Raw genomic sequence first — 19,722 nt, 5'->3', positions numbered from 1 at the left:
TTACAGTCGAATATGAGGCTCAACCCTACCTTAACTTGCTGTTTCACTCTGGCGGCGCTAGCTAGCTAGCGCTACATTTATTTCCGAAAAAGAACGAACATGAAATATTCATCACAGGTTTAATATCTTGACGGATCATTTGAGATGGAGAGACATTAGACGACCAATGCACATTACCAACAGATGAACTAACTAAGCTAAAATAATTTTAAATGTACTTACTGGACGGCCGAGGTAAAAAGATGGCGGTCGGCTCGATATAAAGTTCAACACTGTGCGTGTCGTCACATTGCGGGCGCATGCGTGTTGGTTGAAATGCCCACCATCGATTAATCTTTTTTCACACATGTACACGGACAGTCAATCTGGTTGTATGTGAACGTGCAGGATAGCAGACCTCCACCTGCCCAGCAAGATCACGGGACTCTGCCGTTCATCTCAGGCGCACGGGGACATCGTTTGCATGAAACTGTGGCCAGGTAAGATTCATTATGGAAAAAGTACACGTTTGAATAACATGCCTAGAACTCAGTTATAGTTTATGATCTTTTTGTAAAATCTACGGAGAAATATAACTGTTTTTGACAGTGTGGCAGTCGCTTTCGTCCTTAAGTGAGGACCCTAACGGGACGCTGCGGGGCTCGCCGAACCGCAGTCAAAAATCCACAAATTTAAAGTTATCTCGCTTTTTCTCCAAAATCTGTGTCGGTCCGCGCGTTTCGATCTGGGAAAGTAATCAGTATGCTCTGCTGAGTAATTCGGCTTAAAAAATTGACCATGAATAGGTTTTTAAGGTGTTTTTTCAGTGCTTCATCAATTGCTTATTAGATCAGGCGAATTGAACTGCGTTCGTCTATGGCTCATCGAAGCTATGGCTTGTTCGGTGCTTCTTGACATTAACGGATCATTAATGTCGCGTCTTAGCTGACATATTTCTGTTCTATATTTGTTTTATTTTGTATGGGGCAGCAATCTCTCCACATAATTGGCTGTTCAAGGTCAATTATAGGTAGGGTTCCCACCCGTCCCGTAAAATACGAAATCGTCCTTTAATTGACAATTAAATGTTGGGACGCTATTTGTTCCGTATTTTCACAAATGTCCAATACACATGTCTGTCACACACACACACACACACACACACACACACACACACACACACACACACACACACACACACACACACACACATCAACACTAAATCTAACAATAATGAACAAAATAAAACACAGGAAATACTAAGGCCAGCAAAACTGTCGTGAGGGGATCTACGCAGGACCCCGGTCGTGTGTCTGTGCCTCGCTGCCTGCGTGTGTTGCTGTCACGGTTGCCTAGAGACAGACATGACACACCGGCGCTGCACACAACACCCGCGCCTTTTAAAAATGTCCACTACACCCGATACTCCACCACGTCCTCAACAGCGAAAACGCTTGCAAAAGTACAGACGTGAGTGGGAAGAGGCACATCCTTGGCTGCACAGCGTCAGTGGAGATGATTACTATTAGACTATTGTGGTTTGATTTATTGTTTAAGATGTTGAGTTTTTAAAGTCGGATGAATGATCATTTATTTAATATACAGCAGTATCAGCCAATATAAATGGCCATTTAACGAACAAATCACACTAATGGATTAACAGTTAATAGATAAATATTGTTAAGAGAAAACGTTTATTTTTAAAATATATATACATTTCCAAAGAGCTGGAGGGAAATCTGAGATATAAGAAGCAAATGTCAGTTCCTGAAAGACTAATTGTCAGATGCTGAAAAGAAATGACATGACTAAACTTGACAATGGAATGGATCTGCTAAAATATTCCGAGTCATGTTATGTAATGCTTTGGGATTATGAATGTCAAATGACATCTTTAGCTGACTCTGTAACGACGATTAAGTCATCCTGCTGATCAGTTTTGAGCTTTGACCTCTTCAGCTTCATCGATTTTAGTAAATATATGCTTGAATCTGAATTTGATGCGACAACACGTTTCAACAAGTTGGGACAGGAGCAACTAAAGCCTGGGAAAGTTGTGGAATGCTCCAAAAACACCTGTTTGGAACACCCCACAGGTAAACAGGTTCATTGGTAACAGGTGAGAGTGTCATGGCTGGGTATGAAAGGGGCGTCCTGGAAAGGCTCAGTCGTTCACTAGGAAGGATGGAGCAAGGTTCAGCACTTTGTGAACACATGATTGTATGAAGGAGATTACTACATGGGATCTTTGTGCTATTGATGTCAGTAAACACAGATCATTTGCAAATGATTGCGTTCTGTTTTTCCTTTTTTTGGAATCGGGGTTGAACATGTGGGTAGAATGAAATCAGTGTTGGTCTCTTGTATTTGACTCTTCGGTGTGTCACGTACTATCGCAGCTGTTTGTTTCTGCAGCCCATCTCCAGAAGCTGATGTCCGATAAGAAGTGCGCAGCAGAGAAGAAGGCTGAGATGGAGGAAGTCATCACTCAGGTCGGTGTGAGCAAAATAAGATTAAAATGCTTCTTTTTGAGTCACTATGAGCAAAAGCTGTTTTGGAGTTTTAAATAATTCACTGCTCTCATTTTCCCTCTGATACAACCTTCAGTTGGACAACTACACCCAGCAGCAGCAGGAGCTGACTGATCTCTTCGGGAAATACAAGGTCAAGTTGCCCGCCACAGGAAATGACCTCACACCTCCCATCTCCTTCAGTCTGATGTTTCAGATGTCCATCGGACCCGGCCGGAATATGCCAGGGTAACATGAAGCCTAACGCCGTGGAGAATCTTTCACTTGATGTTTTCATAATGAGTATCAGCGTCGACTGAGTGGTTTAATCTAAATTTGCAGCTATCTGAGGCCTGAAACAGCTCAGGGAATCTTCCTCAACTTCAAGCGTCTGTTGGAGTTAAACCAGGGAAAACTACCCTTTGCTGCTGCTCAGATCGTTTCCTAGACTGAAAATGTTTGTAGAGCTTTCTGTGTAATCTATGTCAAAATGTTTATATTTTTGAGGAATACAGTGTTCAGTGATCATTACATAAATTCTTTTATTAGTGTGGTGTAACTGTTTGGATGACATCTGATCTATCTCATTAACTAGGCTAATTGATTGTGCACTAACTAAATTGTGTGCATATGGCACTTTGTTATATATTTTCCTCATTGTATGTTAAATAGGAATGTATGTAATTGTGGCTTTATGTAGCCTAATTAACAGCACTTTATATGCAACAATGTTGCACAATAAAAAATGTGTTCACTTCAAGCATTTCAAGCTTTAAGTATGACTAATTGCTTTCTTGATCACCCCTTTACTACAAACAGTGGCCCAAAATAAAACGTGGTGCTCATGGTCCTGAGGAGCTGTGGTGGGCGTCCCTTATTTTCATTTCTGAAAGGTGGCAACCCTACTGGGCACCGGCGTCGGTGTCGACTGGCAGCTGGCAGCCCACCGCTCCTGGTCTGCCGCAGAGGATCGACAGACCGAGGATGGTATAAATGCGGAGAAAATAATTTCACGGGAAGCATGGCGGGCAAATGTTAAGCTGACATTTGTGCATTTGCACACAGGTAAGCACACAGATTATCACTTCCTGATAAGAACCAAATGAAACTTTGAAACATAAACTGTCTAAATGTGTCCCGGTTTGTTTGTTACTGCTGATATCAGTCGCTGAAGGGAAGTAAAACAAAAAGTAGAAGTAAAAAAAGTAACAAGAAACACAACTGAGAGTCCACAGGCCTGCTCGCAGCTCTGTGAGGTGGTATTTTAGGCTTTGAGCTAAATGCTAACATTAGCATGATAACATGCTTACTATGACAATGTTAACATCCTGATGTTCAGCATGTGTAATGTTTACCATGTTCTCCATCTTAGTTTAGCATACTAGCATTGCTAACATTTGCTTAATGGCTAATTCACATCATATGGCCTGGGTGGTAAAGACAAAAGAATGCCATGCCGCTAGCCTCTGAACTGTGAGCGGAACAATTAGATTTGACTGACTGGAAATCGATGATATTTTACCGTACATGCATACATCCTAAAAATAGGGTATAGACATTTTTAATCACCTTGTCTCAAATTGTTGAAAAATCCATACATTCGAATGTGAAAATGAATTGTGGGAAAAAAGCAGCATTGTTTTGATGCCTGCTGAAAGAACTTCATGATGGACAGGAGCCACAAAATCAGAGTTTCCATTGTACTGTACGTTACTATTATTTATTTATTTTTAACCAAGAACCAAGTCCGCCATGTTTATGTCTACGTAGTAGTGTCAGTCTAAGTGTAAAAATATTAAACATTTCGACTCAATGTGCTGTTTCCCCGCTGCTTCTCTGACGTCAGCCAGCTCTCTCGCTCCTCTCAACCATTCGGTGAATTGAAAGTTTATTTCAACCAATCCAGAGTTAGTTATTGTTGCCGAAACATTAAAAAGGCGATCCAAGAAGGTTTTTGTCGAGTTTTATTTTGTTTTTGATGCATTTGAAGAAGTTTTTTCAAAAATGCTAAAATGACTGTTTTTTTTTTAATGGAGTCTGGTGGCTTTGGCAACAGCGCTACAACAGCTGTTTCTGCTTAAGCAAAACAGATCTCACTCACCAACAAAGAAGTATCTCTGTATGGATTCTTTCCATAATAATGTCAGACACTTATTGTAGGGTAGCACGGTTGCACAAGTGGTCACACTTGTCGCCTCACAGCTAGAAGGCCCCCGGAATCCCGCTGTGGGCGCTGGTGGCGTGTCCTCCACTTCGTCCTTCGGTGCCTGCTGCTCGAGGAAAAAAGGGGGCCTTTCTGTGTGGAGTTTGCATGTTCTGTGTGGAGTTTGCATGAACCTAAGGTTTCCTCCTTAAATAACTCCCACTAAAAACATGCAAGAAGATCACCAAAGGAAGGAGAACCGAAGCACCGAAGGAGAACTGGTCCCCGGGCGCCGGCGTCGGCGGCTGGCAGCTGGCAGCCCACCGCTCCTGGTCTGCCGCGGAGGATCGACAGACCGAGGGTGGGATAAATGCGGAGAAAATAATTTCACGGGAAGCATGCACTGTAAAAAAAAAAAAAAAAAAAGATTAGGTGACCCAACTTAACTATGTCAAGTCATCTTGTTGGTTTGACTGAGTTAATTTGAGTCAACTTATAGTGTCAAGTTTTATACACTTCAAAACATGAGTTCATGCAACATACAGTCTGTTGACTCAACTTCCTGTATCAAGTAAGTTGAACTTAAAAATATTATTTGAGATAACTTTAAGAGATGTTGGTTGAATTTATTTTATCAAGTTCCTACAACTGTGGATCAAGTTGGCTCAACATGGAATACATAATTGATACAACTTGCGATTTGTTGACTCAACTTTCTGTATCAAGTAATGTGGACTGGAAAACATTATTTAAGAGAACTAAAAAAGATGTTGGTTGAACTTATTTTATCAAGTTAGGGCAACATTATTATTTTTTCTCATGCTTTATTGCCAAGTTACTTGAGTTTACAGAAATTGCTGGATTTCAAAATTTTAAGCAAAATAATATCTACAAAGAATCTCCATGAGAATTAGACAAACTAAATATTAACCCAAGAAAAAATAGCTGAACAGACAATTCATTTTAAGGACCTTTATTTAACCCCCAACAAGTCCAACTTCAAGCAGCCTTGCTTCAAAATAAGTGTCAATGGATGTCGAGACATCAAAAAAGACCTTCCTTGGGACATATTTAAAAAATAACCCTTACACCCTCTAACACACTTTTGCTCACAAACTGAAATTACACTGTCCCACACATACATAATAATAATAATATAATACATAAAAAGAAGAGCCTTTCTTTGGGGAAAAACAATAACTCTCCGAGTTCAACAGAGTCCTTTCTGAGTGAATGTTCAGAGTTGCTGCAGTAAATTGCAAAGATACATAAAAACAAACAAAAAAAACGTATCTGAGAAACTTGCTCAAAATGTTGAAAATGAAAACATTCAAACATTACTGAAATGTCCACTGTCTTGACAATTTCTCTATAACATCACATGGATTAGTGTTCCTCCAAACAGAGCAATAGAAATAAGTCAGAAAATGAAAACAAGGTGGACATATAATGGGCAGTTAGTGTGCGTTGGTTCGGCGAGGAGAAACACTTGCAGGACTACCTCATTGAGGGGCAGTTGCCCCAAACAGCACAGCCTACACTGAAGTGAAGTAACCCTGTACAGAAGAAAGAAAGAAAGAAAGAAAGAAAGAAAGAAAGAAAGAAAGAAAGAAAGAAAGAAAGAAAGAAAGAAAGAAAGAAAGAAAGAAAGAAAGAAAGATATACAACCATTATCAGCACAAAACACACTAAGTTCAGTTTCCTTATTGTGTATGTGTATTTTTAGATGTGCAAAATACTGTGCATCGCCACAAATCTCTGAAAAATTGCACAGTTCACAATTTAAATCTTCCAGATTTTAATGTATCCTAACATGAAATAAACACGACTTTATTATAAAGTGGACACACTTGGCCATGTCACTCATCTGAATGGTAAGTGATTACATTGTAAAAACAGAAGCCACATGGCACAGCACTGACAAGACAGCGAGACAAGAGAGCTTCTCATGAGTGATGTGTGTACCGTTACATTTTGTATCCATGGCAACGCACAGCGGTGGCAGCCATAGACATAATATACGTAGACGCCTCATTACGTGCTGGAGCGTAATCCAGCATCACCGCCATATTGGTTGGGTCTGCACTAGCACCAGAGCCAACCAAAGTCAACGTAAAGAGAGCAACAATGCCCCTATTTTATTTATTTATTTTATTTTATTTAGCTTCCCAGCCCCAGTTGCAAGCTTAACAGGGTAGTGTAAGACGCTGGAATGACCTGGACCTTTAAAGCTTACTTTTCCAGGCCTTAAAAAAAAACAAACAAACAAACTGAGCAGGTATATATGGGAGCTTTGTATGTATGTATGTATGTATGTATGTATGTATGTATGTATGTATGTATGTATGTATGTATGTATGTATGTATGTATGTATGTATGTATGTGTGTTAAAATCAGAGTATATCACAAACATCAGCAGTGTCAGTCCAGGCTATTATGGAATCTTTGTCATCCTAAAGCTGTGAACAGTTGTTTAAATTTAGACACGTCAGGCCAGACGGTGTGTGTTTGTGTACGTGTGTGTGTGTTTGAAAGCAGCAGTGGACTGTGGGCCGACACACATGATGAGTTGGCCAAAAAGAAAAAAGTCTTCCTCGTTTCGACAGTTTGTTTTGGTGAAGTTTTATTCCAACACAACTGAGTAAAAAAACTACTCAAAGTTTAATACGCATGTCAACAGGTTATGTGAGATGTCTGGTTTTTGTGTGTGTGTGTGTGTGTGTGTGTGTGTGTTGTGTGTGCGCGCACGCGTGCATGTGCCTGTGCCTAACTTTACATTAAGAATACTCAGCGTGTAAAAACAAAAATGAAGAAATTCTTGTGTTATTGGTGTGTACTGAAGGGTCATGATTTTGTGTGTGTGTGTGTGTGTGTGTGTGTGTGTGTGTGTGTGTGTGTGTGTGTGCGTGTGTGTGTGCGTGTGTGTGTGCGTGTGTGTGTGCGTGTGTGTGTGTGTGTGTGTGTGTGAGTGAGAGAGAGAGAGAGAGAGAGATATAAATTCAAATGAACAATCAAAATGTTTCTTTATTAAAATATAAAATTAATTAATTTATACATTTATTAATATGCCATACCATATGTTCAACACCATATGTTGAAATGCCCACCTGAAGTTAACTGAATGGATTATCATGGGTTTTTAATGAGTTTCCGCGCTTTTTTCAAGTTGAAGTTGTTTGAACTCTTCTTACTGTAGCGGCATAGAGGTGCTTATCCGCTGGGTGACTGGCTGCTGCTCATGAGCGCTACTGCTGGCCATTAACGAGGTGGGCCGGGCAGCACTCCCACCAGCTTTCTCTCTCTCTCTCTCTCTCTCTCTCTCTCTCTCTCTCTCTCTCTCTCTCTCTCTCTCTCTCTCTCTCTCTCTCTGCATCCCCGTCATCGCCTACGTCACTTCCGTGTCGGTTTGTTTAGCCCTACAGGTATGTCTGCACGCTGCTTCACCTCGCGGCTTCTGGTCTTGTCAGTGTGCTGAAGGCATTGTTCTTGTCACAGGGCGACTGTTTGTGCGGCTCCGTGCCCCCGTATGTGCGACTACGCGTATCAGCTGTGGTAAGTGTCCTCTCTCTTTGCGGGGTGGCTAATGCTATCCGGTTGCTAACGCTGGTGTGGTCGCAGGTAAACGCCGGCGGCTGTGTGGAGCTCTCTCTCCCTCCCTCCTCTCATGCAAGTGTGTGTGTGACTGTAGCTGCTATTAAGGTAAGTACACCTACTGTAGCGTGCACCGCATTATTTTTTAGCACAACCCGCAAAACTAATAGTGTGTTCTTGGTGCAGGGCTGCAGGAACCTGATAGCTGGGGCTACTGCTGCTTTGTCTCTGCTGCTGTTTGTCTCCGGCGCCTTTTCTCCATTGCTGCTTTGTCTACGAGTGTTTTGTCTCTACTGCTGCTCTGTGTCCACGGCTGTTTGTCTCTGCTGCCGTTTGTCTCACATTACAGAAGCCGCTGCAGATTTTCTCGGCACGGCCTCGCGCACGTGTCGCAACGGCGTGTGCACAGACACTTGTTGCCGGCTGCTCGCCTGGATGCCGCTGGCCGGAGCACTAACTTTGAACCAGGGTTTGGTTCCTCTTAACTGACTGGATGAGAGCGCGACAGTGCGGGTTACATTCATTTTCCTGGGTTATCTGTATAGGCTTATGTTGCATATTTTTGTTTGATTCTGATTTTGTGTATTGTTAATCATTTGTTAGGTTGATTTGAAAGATTTTCTATATTTAATTTAGTAATTGTTTTGTGTTTTGTTTCTTTAACCTTTGTTTAATTACATTGATTGCATTATTTAGTTTGGGCATTTATTAGTTGGAATATTTTGTTAATTTTGAACTTGTGATTTGCCCATTAATTATATTTTGTTACAGTTTGATTTATTTTCGTGATTCGTTTGGTTGCAACCCCGCTAAATTCTTAATCCCCCCCTTTTCAGTTGCTGGAGGCCAGTGGTGGAGGTGGTTGGTGGTGGTGTCCCCCCTGTCTGCTGTGTCCTGGGAGCAGGTTTTCTCACTGAGTGTGTCTGGCACATTTGTCCGGTGATTTGAGTTGACTCCCTTTTTCTTTCGTTTGTGGATTCCTCCCCAACACTAGTCCCCTTTCCATCCACTAGGCCCCAGCCCTGATTAGATTATTTCCCTTCCCCCGTCCTGTGTGAATGGTGTGTTCCTTTATTGCTTTTACAATTGTTGAATAAACGTTCATTTTAAAATTGGGAACCACGTCTCATGCCGTCTTGAGTGAACGAACCTGTGTGCCTTGTATTTGGGGAAAAATAATTCCCTGGGTGAAATTCCCAGGGTGGCGTTGTTGACAACATTTAAAGGTCGTTTTGACCCCCTCCTCCTCCTCGCTCCGCCACATTACTTTGTTGTAATGGGCAGAGTTCTCTCAGCTTGACAGCAATAGTCCTTCTGACTAAAAGCCCAAATCCCTTTTAACAGTGTAGTTCCACTGTGTCCCGCTCTGAGCTCAAGCAGGTCGATGAATCTTCTTTCACACATGTACACGGACAGTCAATCTGGTTGTATGTGAACGTGCAGGATAGCAGACCTCCACCTGCCCAGCAAGATCACGGGACTCTGCCGTTCACCTCAGGCGCACGAGGACATCGTTTGCATGAAACTGTGGCCAGGTAAGACTAATTATGCAAAAAGTACACATTTGAATAACATGCCTAAAACTCAGTGATAGTTTATGATCTATTTGTAAAATCTACGGAGAAATATAACTGTTTTTCACAGTGTGGCAGTCGCTTTCGTCCCGAAGTGAGGACCCTAACGGGACGCTGCGGGGCTCGCCGAACCGCAGTCAAAAATCTACAAATTTAAAGTTATCTCGCTTTTTGTCCAAAATCTGTGTCGGTCCGCGCGTTTCGATCTGGGAAAGTAATCAGTATGCTCTGCTGAGTAATTCGGCTTAAAAAAATGACCATGAAAAGGTTTTTAAGGTGTTTTTTCAGTGCTTCATCAATTGCTTATTAGATCAGGCGAATTGAACTGCGTTCGTCTATGGCTCATCGAAGCTATGGCTTGTTGGGTGCTTCCTGACATTAACGGATCATTAATGTCGCGTCTTAGCTGACATATTTCTGTTCTATATTTGTTTTATTTTGTATGGGGCAGCAATCTCTCCACATGATTGGCTGTTCAAGGTCAATTATAGGTAGGGTTGCCACCCGTCCCGTAAAATACGGGATCGTCCTTTAATTGACAATTAAATGTTGCGTCCCGTATTGAAGTAATACGGGACGCGATTTGTTCCGTATTTTCACAAATGTCCAATACACCTGTTTGTCACACACACATCAACACTAAATCTAACAATAATAAAGAAACTAAAACACAGAAAATACTAAGGCCAGCAAAATTGTCGTGAGGGGATCCACGCAGGACCCCGGTCGTGCGTCTGTGGCTGTGTCCCAATTCAGGGGCTGCCCACAGTCAACTGCTGCTTTTAAACACACACACACACACACACACACACACACACACACACACACACACACACACACCCCGTCTGGCCTGACGTGTCTACATTTAAACAATCGTTCACAGCTTTAGGATGACAAAGATACCATAATAGCCTGGACTGAAACTGCTGATGTTTGTGATATACACTGATTTTAACACATACATACAAAGCTCCCATATATACCTGCTCAGTACATTTTTTCCTTCTTTCTTTTTTTTTAAGGCCTGGAAAAGTTAGCTTTAAAATTCCAGGTCATTCCAGCGTCTTACACTACCCTGTTAAGCTTGTAACTGGGGCTGGGAAGCTAATTAAAATAAAATAAATAAATAAAATAGGGGCATAGTTGCTCTCTTTACGTTGACTTTGGTTGGCTCTGGTGCTAGCAGAGACCCACCCAATATGGCGGCGACGCTGGATTAAGCTCCAGCACGTAATGAGGCGTCAAATGAAACCATGCTGTAAACAGGTTGCATCCTAATATGTATGATGTATGATGTATAGTGCAAGAAGTGCGGTCTTAAAACACTTCGGTGTGATCTGTATGCACCTCATTACCATTATTCAGGGTTATTTGGTCTTTTTTTTTGCCAGACTTTTGGGTTAAGATCACTCCAGTAAAACACACATTTATTCATGGAAAGCCCAAAAGAACAATTTGAGATTCTACATCAAATGGTCCAATATATGATGATGTCAAACATAATGAAACAGTTTCCTTGTTGAATATTAATTATTATTTATTTATTAGAATTTTACAAAACCATTAAAAAAAAACAACATTTCTTCGACACAAGAAGCACAGCGATACAATTATAAAGTTCAGAATGGTCAAAGTCATGAGGAATGGTAGTTTCTTTGCCATCTTTATAGAACTAGCGGAGGTTCATCTTGGTGGGTGCAGACACGTGCCACATGACCACACCAGAGGGGTTCACCGACACCATAAAATCAATGGAGTCTTTCAGCATCATGTTCGTTTCAGTGAAGACATCAAAGATCTGAGGGACAGTAGAAAGAAAGCAGATATTTGGTTAGTAAAAGCAAACAGATGGGTATTCTATGCCGTAAAAGGGCAACAAATCAGTTCAGCACACAGATAAGACATACCTTGTAACTGCCAGTGGTGTAATTGAGCCTGCTGAGGGATGTGTGGTAGAGGCAGGGTGTGTTTTTGCGGCAAAAAAATACCAGCGTGCTGGTGTTGTTGGACAGGGGGCGCCAGAACACCTCAATCCAACTCCCCTCCTGGCAGAAAGAAAGTTGATGAGAAAATTTGAATAATGGTGCAAAGACAACATGTTTAAAAATAGACTAGAAAAGAGAAAGTCAAGCCCTCGAAATGAACTCTTGCAGGATTGATCTGTGTGGAAAAAAAAGCACATCACCTTTACAATGCGTCTTCCCTGGATGCCCATGGGGTCCTGGTTGATGCTGATGGCCATTTTGTTCTGCAGGATGCTGCGGGCGCCGCTGCTGATGCTGCGCAGATCATTGGACATGTAAAGAGGAGCAGCCATAATCGCCCACAGAGCCATCTGAGTACGAGACTGGTCCATGTTGAGGCCAAAGTTGCCAATAACCAGCTGTGGTTTCATTTAAATAAAATAAAAATTAGAATTTTAAACCTAAGATCATACAGTAAACACAACATATGTTAGTAAAGTCAAAGTCATCACCAGACCATGTCAGGGTCGTTCCACCTTCCAGGTCCAGATACAGGTATCAGGACATCCTGGTGATCAAAGAACCAGTCAATAATCTCCTGAACACTGTCCCAAGAGTCCTCGATGTCGTAGTAGTTGCGCCACAGGTTGCAGATCTTGCCCAGTTGAGTGTAGTTTACCTGAAACAGATCAGTCAAGTGAAAATTAAAGTGTGACCCTGGTAACAATTTTCACAGGTACATGTCCACTGGGAGCAAACAGTTTCAAGCCAAAGACAAAAACTTTTTTGGGACATCCTGATTATACCTTAGGTGGCAGGCAATCCTGGTAGACGGGCCAACTGCAGGCGTAGCCAATGGGACGGCCCGTAGCGTTTAAAGCCTTTGACATGAGAGGGTAACCTGTCCGACAGAGGAACAAGAGCCAAGTCAAAAAGACCACAAGAACCACGATGTGAAAGTCACTTCTACTCTTACCCTGCTCTTGCTCTGAAGCATTTGAATGACAGCCATCAAATTTAAGCATGTCCACCTCCCACTCGGCGAAAGTCTGAGCATCTATCTTGATCTTGTCCAGTGGGGTGCCGGGGAAGCCTTCACAGGTGTCTGTGCCCATGTCCGCATAGATCCCCAGCTTGAGACCCCTGTCATGCATGTAGCGTGCCAATTTAGGGATGCCTCCTGGAAACCTGAGGAAGAGTGAGGACTTCATTAGATCCAGTGAATATTAAGCACGAAAACATTGATTAGATAATACATTAATGAAAGTTTTCATTCAGCTTTACAAAAAAAATACTTTCGAGTGTACAGCAGACAAGATCATACGGATACATTTGAATAAAACATTAAACTGAATGTCATATTATATTGTCCATTGTTGTCCAGTTACATTATGAACGTTAAAAGCTTTTTATTACCAAGCAGACTCCGTTTTCAGATCACTTTGTCAGCAAGTTTATGGAAAGCTGTTGACCAGAAAATCCATGAAACTTAGAAGGGTGTGGCATAGGCCAAGGGAGAACCCATGAAATTTGATTGAGTCACAGGGCGGATACATGATTTTTCACTTTAGTTAACACTGCAGCATATCGATGAGTGTCCAATCTGATTCTTCTTCTGAACTATTGCACTTGGCGGAGGTCTGCGCTCGGAGTGCCCTTCAAGTTTGTTTGCAATATTGATTATGATGCATGGTAGGTCCTCTTCATTTTGCTTTTGCAAAATAATGACATAAGCTGCCCAGTGGGTGTCGGTGCTGTGCCAGTAGAGTTAAGACGTCAACATTTGTCACATTAGTATTTTCATGTCAATATAGTCAAATATGCAGCAGATAATAACTTGGATTTAAAACAGCATAATCACTGTGGGTCTTTATAGACACACAGTACCTCTTCGGGTCAGGCTGCAGTCGTCCATTCTCATCTCTCTCCATGGAGGACCAGCAGTCGTCTATGTTAACGTAGACGTAGCCAAGATCCCTCCAACCGTCTTCTGAGAGCCTGTCTGCCATGTCAGTGAACAGAGTCTCACTGAAACAAAGAAAAGTCTCATGAGAGGGAGGGATAATGTATGGTGTTAACAAAGATGAGTGTAAAGAGCACTTTTTTTTAGTTTGTAAGAGTATTTGTTGAATGTGGCCTTTAGAGTAATACTGCTGTTACATTTGTTCTGTTTCTCTTGCTTTATGGCAGAAGTTTCTATTTAATTTTCTGTCCCTGGCCCGGTTGCAGGGGCAGCAGGGTCATCCAGATGTTCCTCTCTCCAGCTCCTCTTGGAGGATTGTGGAGTCCAGATTTTTTTTTTTTTTTTTAATAGAGGTAAAAAAAGCATCTATTGACAGTGTGTGATATGTAACATATTGCCTTGCCTAATACAATTGTAGGGGTCATTGTCACAGTTAACGTTACAGCGGAACCGCTCCCATGCCATCCAGCCCATGGGAGGGGTCCTCAACAGTCCATTGTCAAGGGCGAAGGTGGCCACAGAGAGGGCAGAGGCAAGCACCACCCAAAGCATTCCTGCAGAAAATCACAGACAGATGAGCAAATCAGTGCTGTTACACCTGAAGACACAAGGTGACCTGTTGGGAAGGTGTAGTTTTACTGACAATATGTTGAGGCACACGCACGCACACACACACACACACACACACACACACACACACACACACACACACACACACACACACACACACACACACACACACACACACACACACACACACACACACACACACACACACACACACACACACACACACACACACACACACACACACACACACACACACACACACACACACACACACACACACACACACACACACACACACACACACACACACACACACACACACACACACACACACACACTCTCACTCTCCTTTATCCTTTACAACCACATGTGAGTGAGATCCAGTATTTGTCACCATAGCTTGCAGTCAGTACAAAACTCTGTTGTACACTTTGACAATTTAAGCCACCGACCAACATGCCACACAGCAGCCTGTAAATCATTTCATTGCCAACAGCATGAAAAGGTGTGGGTCTTACCTGAACCCGCTGAACTCAACCAGCTGATCCGCTTTGCTCGCTTAATCACGGGGTCCGGTATCTTCCCTCTCCTCTTTCTCTGCTCGTTGTATGTGGCGTTTGTTGCTGACAGTCTTACAATAGGTAAGACCCGCCTTTTTGACACTCGGGCACCAATGAACGACAGCTTCTCCTTTGCTTTAATTGGCTCCATCTCAATTCCCTTAATTGCATCCACCTTTCTCTCACCTGTCTCACATCCTCTCCCAGCTGCTTTTCAGGGAAATCAAACGTCCTTTTTTCAATCATCAAGTAACAGGACATAGGTTAAAAATAAAGGTTAACTATATCTTTCCAGCTTTCCTTTCTCTTTGCAGCACATTCTGCCAACTTTCAAACTTTTTATTGGCACTATTTCTGCTCCAATTAACTGTCCTTATAAGAACTACTGCTGTGTGGAGATTCTGGCGCGCGCAAGCGTGTGTGTGTGTGTGTGTAGTGGGCAGTTGAGTGAATTGGGTTTTCCATGGCAGTTGAGCTTTCCATTTGAACAGAGGAACTGCAACATAGAGCATGGAGCACAGTACAGCAGTGTCCAGCAGGAGGCGCACTAAGATAAGAAAAAGTCAGTTGGTCTATCCGTACTATCACCTGAATCCAGTTTCCACACATATTTTGGTGGGAGATGGACTGCTTGTGAATGAATACATCTCTGTATCACTGCGTTTATTTCAAGTTTCAGTTTGTTTTTCGAGGCTATAATAACAGTGACACCAGTCAGTACTTTATTTCTCTCTCTCTCATTACATTTTGTGGTTGGTTCCACCCACTGTGGGTTAAACATGGCACCAAACAGGAAAAGGTGGAGCCCAGAAGAGTTGTACAGAGGAAAATGTGACATCCATGTGGGTCCAAGCTCATTCAGGTGTCCTGGGAAACAAGAGAGCAGACAAACTGGTAAAAGAAGCAGTCAAAAAAGGAGTGGTTGGCAATATTAAAGGATCAAAAGGCTGAGAAATGGGCACAGCAACCTTTGCAGTACACTTTTCATCATAGGAAAACATCCAACAGGCCTTTGCAATCTGTGTCATGAGGCTGGGACAGTTGAGCATGTTCTCATAACATGCAGGAAATTTATACTTTATAATGATGACACATTTACAGAATATTGGAGGGACTGAGGACAACACACACTGATAACAATAATAACAGTAATCATAATGATAGGGATGATACAGTAATCTCCCCTTGAGATGGATACAGAGACAAAATAAAACCTGAGGGTGGCAGTAATGTAACATCCCGGATGCCAGCTGCCGTAAAACCTCAAAGAAGAAGAAAAGGTAGACTGTGAGCCTGAGGCACAAAGAGCCATGGCAGAAACGAGCGTGGGTAAGACAACATGAGAAATGCACTTCAGTGAAATATGGCCACAGGAAAAGCTAAAGCGGAGATTTTGAACTGTGGATCAGATATCCATGCAGCTGCTTTCATGCGATAGCTCGAGGACTCAAGAGTTGATCCTAGAACAGGATCTATCAGCTGAAGCCATTCATAGAGTTGTTTTTTTAAATTTTACCCCGAGTACAGCAGCATAAGTAACTCTTTTTCAGAGTATGAACTGCACTGACACAGATCTGCAGGTGGTGAGAGTCTGTTGAAGTGTTTGTTGTTCTTTCATAATACAGACAGACTTCCTGGTTTTAAGTTTCAGCCCGGACTCATTAAGTTTCCTCTTAAAGTGACAGGAGCGGTTCGTAGTGCGTGCACAACTGTCCGTGCATGCAAGTGGTGGAGGTATTCAGATCCTTTACTTACAGCAGTGTTTCTCAGTTCCGGTCCTCGGGCCCCACTGCCCTGCGTGTTTTAGATGTTTCCCTCCTCCACCACACCTGATTCAAATGATCAGCTCATCATCAAGCTCTGCAGTGGCCTGGTAAGGAGCCACTCATTTAAATCAGGTGTGTTGAAGCAGGAAACATCTAAAACATGCAGGGCAGTGGGGCCCGAGGACCGGAATTGAGAAACACTGACTTACAGTGAGTAAAGGGATCAATATCATAATAGAAATAACTGCATTACAAGTTAAAATCCTGCATTCAAAATGTAGCTAATAAAAATACGGATGGATTATCTAGATATACTTAGAATAGCAAGCATAAAAGTACTCATGTTTCAGAGTTCTGTACTGTAATAAAGTATATAATATTGGATTACTATCAATTCTTTATCATATAAGCAGCAATTTAATGCAGCAGGTGGATTAACGTCATTTTAAGTACTTCATGCACTGTTGAGTTGTGTGATCTATAACACAGCATCATATTTCATAATTTGATCCTATGAAAAATTGTAATGTACAAATTAGTAACTATAGGAAACAAATGTAGTGGAGAAGAAATTACAATATTTTCACCTGGAATGTGGAGGAGTAGAAATATAAAGAAGGATAAAATGGAAATACACATTCAGCTCCTGAATAATAATAATAATAAATCAATGTGTTTTACAAAGGGCCGGCAAGTAATTCAGGTGAAAACAATATTTTTGATCATGCAGAACAAAGGACAAAATAAAAAATAAATGCATTTATAAAAGAAAATAGTGTAGACCAAGCTGTAAAATCCTACATTCAATCCAGTACCATCTTTGTCCACATCTTTCTAACTGCCACAGAATGTCACGCGGGGTTTTTGTTTGTAGTCTAGGGTCTCCGCCATGACCACGAACCTCAGCGTTCCCGATGCAGTTGTTCCCAGTCTCAGTCGCAGACATTACACTACTGTTTTCACAGGCTGGGAAGTACTTCCCATATGAGTAAACTGAACTTTTTGTGTAAAACTAAGTTTTAAGTGATGCTTTAAGTCTCCACCTCCTTCCCAGGTGTTTCTGGGGCGGCGAGGACAGTCCTACGAAGCGCAGCAGCAGGCTTTGCTCTTGGAGAAGCTGCACTATTTGCAGTTGAGCCCACCCTGACACAAGATGGCGTTCTGCTGACCGCCGCGATTCTGACCGCTGGGCGAACCGGTTCCACGGGCGTCGGGGTAGTGACGGCATGCCTCGTGTTCACCTCAGTGCTCGTTTCTTTGGGAAGCGGCTTCCTCCTCGCTGCCATGGCGATGAAGATGTGGACCAAAATTGGAGCGAGGCCACCGTGGTTAGTGGAGGCCACAATAGGAGCCTCTGTTGTGGTGGGTGCTGTCGCTACTGGGGTGTTAGCGGGCATCCTTCCACCATGGATCTACATCGCAGCTCAAGGCGTCCTAGCCCTTATAGTCTACTCATACTCCAATATTAGTGACATGACCACAGCCCTGTTAATCATCTTCACCACTCTCTATCTCAGTGTCGTATATGGGAGAATGGGTGCCATAGTTGGACTCTTCATCATGGGATTGACCATCTCTGTCCTTTGTGCCCTTCGAAAAGCTTTGACGGAGAGGATTGCACAAAGACCAAAAACCGAGTGCCAGCTTTTGGAGAGGATATTCTTCTATTCTGTTTTTGTGGGGATAATGGGGTTTTCAGTGGGTTTAGGGGCAGGTGAAGCAGGAGAAGGGTCTGAAGCAGAGGTGGTTTTGATGCTGCGGTCAGTCCTCTGGGTCGCATTTCTATCTGCGGGGCTGCTCGGAGCTGGCCTGGGTACGGTGGCCACAGTTGGGCTGGGACCAAACATGGCTGGAAAGGTCGCTGAGGGAGCTGCCATAATATCATCAGTTGCCCTAAGAGCCATTCTGCATTTGAGCTCTTCTCTAGGGCCCCGAAGCAGCATGGGGGGAGCGTTGGGAGCAGCTACAGCTGCAGGATTGTCACTCGGGGCCGCAAGCGTCGGAGCCAAACAAGCATTCGGATCTAGAAATTCGGCTTTAACAGTTTTGGCTTCGGTGGTTGTCGGTGCGATTCTGGCAATGCGAGGTGTAGCACTGAAAGCAACTCTACCGACAACATCAGAACTTGTGACAGTCACCCTTGTTGCAGTAGGGGCATTTGTTCTGGGTGCACCAAAGAGCCCTTTCCACACTCAGGTGAATTTACAAAGGGGCCTCCTCACAGGGCCACAGCTAATTATAGGAATCGGCATGGAGACGGTCACCGCAGCAGCAGCACCTATTGGAGCTGGGGCACTTGGGGCTGCAGCGCTGGGTACCGCAGCTCTGGGGAGACTGGGGACTGTGGGAGTTCTGGTGGCTATAGGCTTGGCTTTGGGAAGTACTCTTAGTGGCATGATAGGAAAATCACCACCAACAACAAATTCTCACAGAGACTGATTGAACTGATTTTTCTCCTGCCCCTCACCACAGTGTCTGAACACAACGCCAAACACTGAAGGGAGATTTGTGTGCATATTCAGGTGTGTGTGTTTTTGCATTATGGCAATTCTACATGGACATACAAGTAATAATAGCATTTCAGTGTGTGGTTAAATTCAGCCTATTATGTGATATATTCCCTAAAAAAGCACATTTTCTTATTGACCAGTCCTGACCAGACATGTATTATTGTGGCTATTTTTGAATAAAATGGATGATTGATTTGAACTGAGCCTGTATTTGTGTATGTATTCACTGAGAGATTGACTTCTTATTAGTCTCTGATTCCTGAAAAACACTCGAGGATCAAACGGGTGGGCAGTCGTTAGACATTCTGCAGAGCAGCTTTAATGATCCCTTTTCCTCACCTCTTCACACCATCACTGCCACATTTCCCAAGACATGAAGACAAGCTGGCAGTTACTTTGGTTTCATCTTAGCAACAGTAACAGGAGGACTTGCTGTTTAGAAAAGGGAGGGAGGAGTGGGAGGAGAGAGGAGCAAACAATCACATCAGAAGACTGAACAGCATCGTAGAATAGAGTCCGCTGTGCAGATCTTACCAAGATTAAGAGGAATATGGATTCATACATCAAAACACTTTGTCCATCTGCCTCTAT

At 42.8% G+C, this 19,722-nt stretch overlaps 3 protein-coding genes across 3 annotated transcripts; 2 read left to right on the top strand and 1 right to left on the bottom strand.

The window, feature by feature from the left end:
• Positions 1–331: 331 nt before the first annotated feature.
• LOC139347379 (glycine--tRNA ligase-like) lies at positions 332–3,264 on the top strand. The gene is made up of 3 exons (XM_070986941.1): positions 332–479; positions 2,395–2,471; positions 2,587–3,264. The coding sequence occupies exons 1-3, from the start codon at positions 464–466 to the stop codon at positions 2,740–2,742; spliced, it is 249 nt and encodes an 82-aa protein (XP_070843042.1). The 5' UTR covers positions 332–463; the 3' UTR covers positions 2,743–3,264.
• Positions 3,265–11,470: 8,206 nt separating this feature from the next.
• LOC139347448 (alpha-N-acetylgalactosaminidase-like) lies at positions 11,471–14,234 on the bottom strand. The gene is made up of 8 exons (XM_070987066.1): positions 14,129–14,234; positions 13,650–13,790; positions 12,739–12,950; positions 12,569–12,663; positions 12,280–12,441; positions 11,984–12,181; positions 11,706–11,843; positions 11,471–11,596 (listed from the first exon to the last, which is right to left on the bottom strand). Exons 1-8 carry the CDS (start codon positions 14,197–14,199, stop codon positions 11,471–11,473), a joined length of 1,143 nt encoding a protein of 380 aa, XP_070843167.1. The 5' UTR covers positions 14,200–14,234.
• Positions 14,235–16,126: 1,892 nt separating this feature from the next.
• Positions 16,127–19,328, top strand: LOC139347445 (uncharacterized). The gene is made up of 2 exons (XM_070987063.1): positions 16,127–16,184; positions 17,676–19,328. The coding sequence occupies exons 1-2, from the start codon at positions 16,166–16,168 to the stop codon at positions 19,058–19,060; spliced, it is 1,404 nt and encodes a 467-aa protein (XP_070843164.1). The 5' UTR covers positions 16,127–16,165; the 3' UTR covers positions 19,061–19,328.
• The last annotated feature ends 394 nt before the right edge of the window (positions 19,329–19,722 follow it).

This window comes from Chaetodon trifascialis, chromosome 19, assembly GCF_039877785.1.
Source record: "Chaetodon trifascialis isolate fChaTrf1 chromosome 19, fChaTrf1.hap1, whole genome shotgun sequence".
NCBI classification, from domain to species: domain Eukaryota; kingdom Metazoa; phylum Chordata; class Actinopteri; order Chaetodontiformes; family Chaetodontidae; genus Chaetodon; species Chaetodon trifascialis.
This window is presented reverse-complemented; position numbering and strand designations above follow the sequence as displayed.

Bases quoted from the DNA above. Each gene is read 5' to 3' on its own strand.
- LOC139347379 (XM_070986941.1), top strand. The intron at 2,472-2,586 runs GTCGGTGTGAGC...TACAACCTTCAG, and splicing joins TGGAGGAAGTCATCACTCAG to TTGGACAACTACACCCAGCA.
- LOC139347448 (XM_070987066.1), bottom strand. From the start codon at position 14,199: ATGGGCTGGATGGCATGGGAGCGGTTCCGCTGTAACGTTAACTGTGAC. The intron at 11,844-11,983 runs GTGATGTGCTTT...TCTTTCTGCCAG, and splicing joins AGGGAAGACGCATTGTAAAG to GAGGGGAGTTGGATTGAGGT. The intron at 11,597-11,705 runs GTATGTCTTATC...ACTGTCCCTCAG, and splicing joins ACACCACTGGCAGTTACAAG to ATCTTTGATGTCTTCACTGA.